Source organism: Lactuca sativa, chromosome 4 (genome assembly GCF_002870075.4).
Source record: "Lactuca sativa cultivar Salinas chromosome 4, Lsat_Salinas_v11, whole genome shotgun sequence".
NCBI lineage: Eukaryota > Viridiplantae > Streptophyta > Magnoliopsida > Asterales > Asteraceae > Lactuca > Lactuca sativa.
The window spans coordinates 338,669,615-338,674,121 of NC_056626.2; the positions used below are offsets into that span (position 1 = coordinate 338,669,615).

General features: G+C 31.9%; 1 protein-coding gene across 1 annotated transcript; it reads left to right on the plus strand.

Annotated features, from left to right (window-relative positions):
- The first annotated feature begins 257 nt into the window (after nt 1-257).
- LOC128133701 (uncharacterized) lies at nt 258-902 on the plus strand. The gene has a single exon (XM_052771221.1). The coding sequence runs from the start codon at nt 258-260 to the stop codon at nt 900-902; it is 645 nt and encodes a 214-aa protein (XP_052627181.1).
- The last annotated feature ends 3,605 nt before the right edge of the window (nt 903-4,507 follow it).

Sequence of the window (4,507 nt, forward strand, 5' to 3'; positions counted from 1 at the left end):
CACAATAATCAGCATCACTGTCGAGTCTTCTAATACCCTCATACAAGCTTTCCTTTCTAATATAGTAGTAAACATTATCACATGCTCATTTGGTTAATTTCGTATGACAGAAAATAAACTCTTTATACGTAAATCCCCCAAAATGCACATCATGTACACTTGTTTTTACGGGGTCTAAGTACACTAATGAGTTTGGCGAAAACATTCCATTGTAATGAAAATCTATTGATACATACATACATGTTGATGAGGATGTCATGTTAACAGTCGACTTCAACTCATACCTTCAAACTGTTCCAGATAGATTGGGATGGTCTCTTGATATCTCTGATATTTTTTCAGTTTCTTCAACTCGTTCATTTCTCGACAATGGGCTGATTACTTCGACAGATATGACTACGAGATGGAATAATTGGGTTCCTATTAAACTCAATATTCTTACATGGAGGGTGAAACTTCAGAGCATTCCTACGAGGGAGAGACTTTCATCTAGAGGTATTCTGGTAGAGACGATCATGTGTCCTATATGTTCCTGTTCGGTGGAGACTATTCATCATCTTTTTGCTGGATGCTCTGATCTGATGGATATTTGGACACGTATTGCTATATGGTGGGGTCTAAATCTCCCGAATCCGATTACTATTCATTCTCTTCTCTCTTGGTCCGATATAGTGACGTTGAGGGCTAGTCAACGTAAAATTTTTGATGAAGTGGTTATAACAACATTTTGGTGCATTTGGAATTTCAGAAATGCCATTATTTTCGGCACGGTTATTCCTAAAAAAGCTTTGCTCTTCGATGACATAGTTCATAAGGCTTTCTTTTGGATTTCAAATAGATGTAAAAAAGCTAAGTTAGGATGGTCTACTTGGCTTCATAATCCCTCTTTTATTACCATGTAATTTTTTGTTCTAGCTTCTTGCTAGTTTAATAAAATTCCGCCGTTAAAAAAAAAAAAAAAAAAAAAAAACTCATACCTTCAATTCCAAACCCTGATCGTCGATTTGCTATATATTTCTCATAGAAAAAGGTAATTGGGGTGTGTTTTCGGAGCTTATCTCAAGCTAACGATGACGAACCCTAATTAAATGAGAAAGGAGTGCAATGGTCATGTAAGATTACACGTAATGTGTTTTTACTGAGCTAAATCAACGCAACCGGCTAAAATAGGTAATAGCCGGTAATGTTGGTTATTTGTGAACGGCGTAAAAAATTGGTTTGGTAATGAGTACAAAAAAACAATATTACCCATATGTAAACATACGAAATATTTAGTTACCTATGATTTAATAAATCATGTAAATATGTAAATGGTGATATGTTGTTTTGTTTATTTAAACTTTCATGACGATATTAGATTGCAAACACAATCTTATTTTATTTACGTATCTTTTTAGATTTTTTAAATGGTTAAATTAATGTTTGGGTCCAAGTCCCAATTTGAGCTTTAAAAGCATTTTAAAAAAAAGTTATTTTTTTTTTCTACTAATCGTAGAGGAGGTGTTCCGTAAATAATATTTGCAAGGCCTGCAATACAGAAAGATGAGATATTATGTTACATCCTGGCCATCAACTTGCAAAATTTTTTAGAGGGTCTTAAAAAATTGTCATAGTTGCCCTAACATGACAAAGAAATGTTGTTTTCAGATCTATAAATGATATATTTTTTTTGGTAGGACATAATTTGCTTTTCCGCGTCATAATCTTTGATGAGGATGGATGCCCACACAATATTCGGGTGCGTTCTCTTTATCATACCTTGGATATTCTTTTTTGCAATATGGACTGCATGATTCGAATATACTATTTACATGTTTAATTGAACATATGTGTTTATAGTGTTGATGTAATTAAGTATATTGTCCTTTGTCTGGATTATTATGTTAGCCAAATAAAAACGAATAAAAGATGAATGACGAGTGAATTACATACTTTAAAGAAAATATATTAATAATTTTAACTATTATTACCTTATTAATTATTTATGTTAAACAGTTTGATTAAAATTAAAATAAATTGTATATCGTTACATATAGACAGATACAAAAAGCATATCAGATATTTCCTTGTGTTCTATCGTCCAAATCCCTCAATGATAATCTTTAAAGATTTCATAATCATTAATCTAATCTATTTATATTCAATATTAAGTTTAAAAAAAACGGAATTAAGTAAACACTTGTTATTAAAGGGCTTATAACCTTACGGTATCAGATATTGTTCTCTCTCGTTAAGGTCGAGGATTAAGTCTTATTGGAGACATATCTGAAAATAGAAGTAGTTTAAAACTATATTAGATTTGCTGTTTAAATATATAAAAAAATAAAAAAGTAAACACTTGTTTAAAATTGAATGAAAACTAGATACATTGACCTAATTAGTAGCAAAGTAATTCATATGGTCGAAAAGGGTGTTCTAAACTTTAATAACTAAATATTGCGAACGAACAGTGCTTTTTCCTCTCTTCCCCTTTCTATTTAGGTACGAAGATTAGGCTATTTTATGTGGTTTGTTTTAAATTGCCCGTTCTTAATTTGGGGCTCTCTTTCGATCATCGAAAATCTATATCTTATCCATCTAACCTATAAATTTGTTTATAAGGATATTAACTAAAATGAAGTATATGTGTACAACCAACATTATAGGTACCAAAATCAACATTAATTTTGGAATGGGTCGTTCGTAAATAAACAAATATATAATGTCCAAAATTTTCACTTGATCAAAATATTCAAAAAATAGTCATCTATTCTCTCTTGTCGGATCTTTGAGGAATAATATATTTTTTTTGAAAAATTATACAATTTGTTCTTAGTTAAGAGTCAAATTGTTTGTTTAATCAATACTTTTAAAAATTAAATGGAACTATCTCTTATATCATTAAAAATTGCACATTTTGTCCCTAAAAACATTTAATATAATAAAAAGTGCATTTTCGCTTATGAAAATTTCCCTAAAAATCTCAAAGTTTTGGCTCAATTTATGTATTCTTAAATTATTTTTTTTTAATGAAAAAGATCGTCAAAATACTAGTTAATATAATCAGTATAATTGTTTTCAATCAATCGATTGAACATGTAACCTTGCCATGTGGCGTTGATAGCTTATTTTATTTCCTTATTTTTATTAGTTTATTTTAGATTTTTTTAGATCTTTTTATCATTATTGCATTGTATATTCTTTATTTTCTTTATTATGGATCATACCAGGTGCTTGTTATGTTGCATGAGATATTTTGTAGGTTTTTCGGTGCTTGTTGCGGTTGCGGGTTGATTGAAGACGAGCTTAGTGGGCTCCCGATGCATTATTGGGCTTAGCGGAATCAAAGAAGATGAATTGGGCTTTGAAAGTTATTGGCTTTGATTATTTGGGCTTGTGAAGATGGATCATAAAATTCTAATTTTGGGTTTGGAGCATCCATTTGGTGGCTAAATGATGATTGGTGAATTCAAAATTACATGGACAAGGGGGACCAAAGGAATCTTTGGTAGTGGAAGGGTGGAGTAGTGGCTTGGTGGACCAATGGCAACACAGCAACATTTGCGCGGGTGAAATTTTCGCCGCGCGGGTACCCGCGCAACTGCCCAGTTTGGGCATTTTGGTCATTTGGCTCACCATAACTCTTAGGGATCAGATCTAGAGGCTCGTTCACGATTTTCCACCATTAGAGACCTGCAAGAGACGATTTTGGGAGCTAGAAACCATTTCCTTTCATCTTTCCAAATCTTAGGTAGTTTCTTTATGCAATTAGATTATTGTTCTTGTTACTTTGTTGTCATGAGTGGCTAATACTCTTATTTGGTTGACTTTGGCTGAAAACCAATGAATGTTTGTGGGTTTTGAAGGATTTATGTTGATTATCAATTTATTTCATGTTTATGATTCTAGTTTGCAATTCTTATGCTTAATTGATGCTTTGATCATGAGCTTAGTATTTGATTGAGCAATGGTTGATTTATTTCATTGATTTTGCATTGGATCATTGAATTTATCTAGAACAAAGGCTTTATGATGGTAGAAAACATCTCTAGTTTATGAATCATAACTCCTTTATAGATGTGTAAGTATTTGACATCCTCTAGGAATTGGGGATTCCTTCATTCTTAAGGCTAATTGATTTCTTGGGATTAATTGCTTCAATTGACCCTTGATCTTAATTAAGAAGGTGTGTTGTGGGCTTCCCCAACCTCCATACTACCTATGAGGAATCTTGGCATATCATGCTTCATCATTGCTATAACCAATTTGGGATGAAGGATAAGCTTTGTATTAGATCCTAATGATAAACACACAAATGTTCATTGTGTTGAATTGGCTTAGTTAACCAATTATTATCAACCTTTGAGCATCTCATCAACTTGCTTAATTGCAAGGTTTTTAGTTATTCAAGTATTTTAGTTTTCAAGTAATCAAACATCCCCCCCCCCTTTTAGTTTAATTGTAGTTAATTAGTTTAATTTCACTAGTTCTATTGAATTGCATTGGTGATTGAATACAACCATTTCTA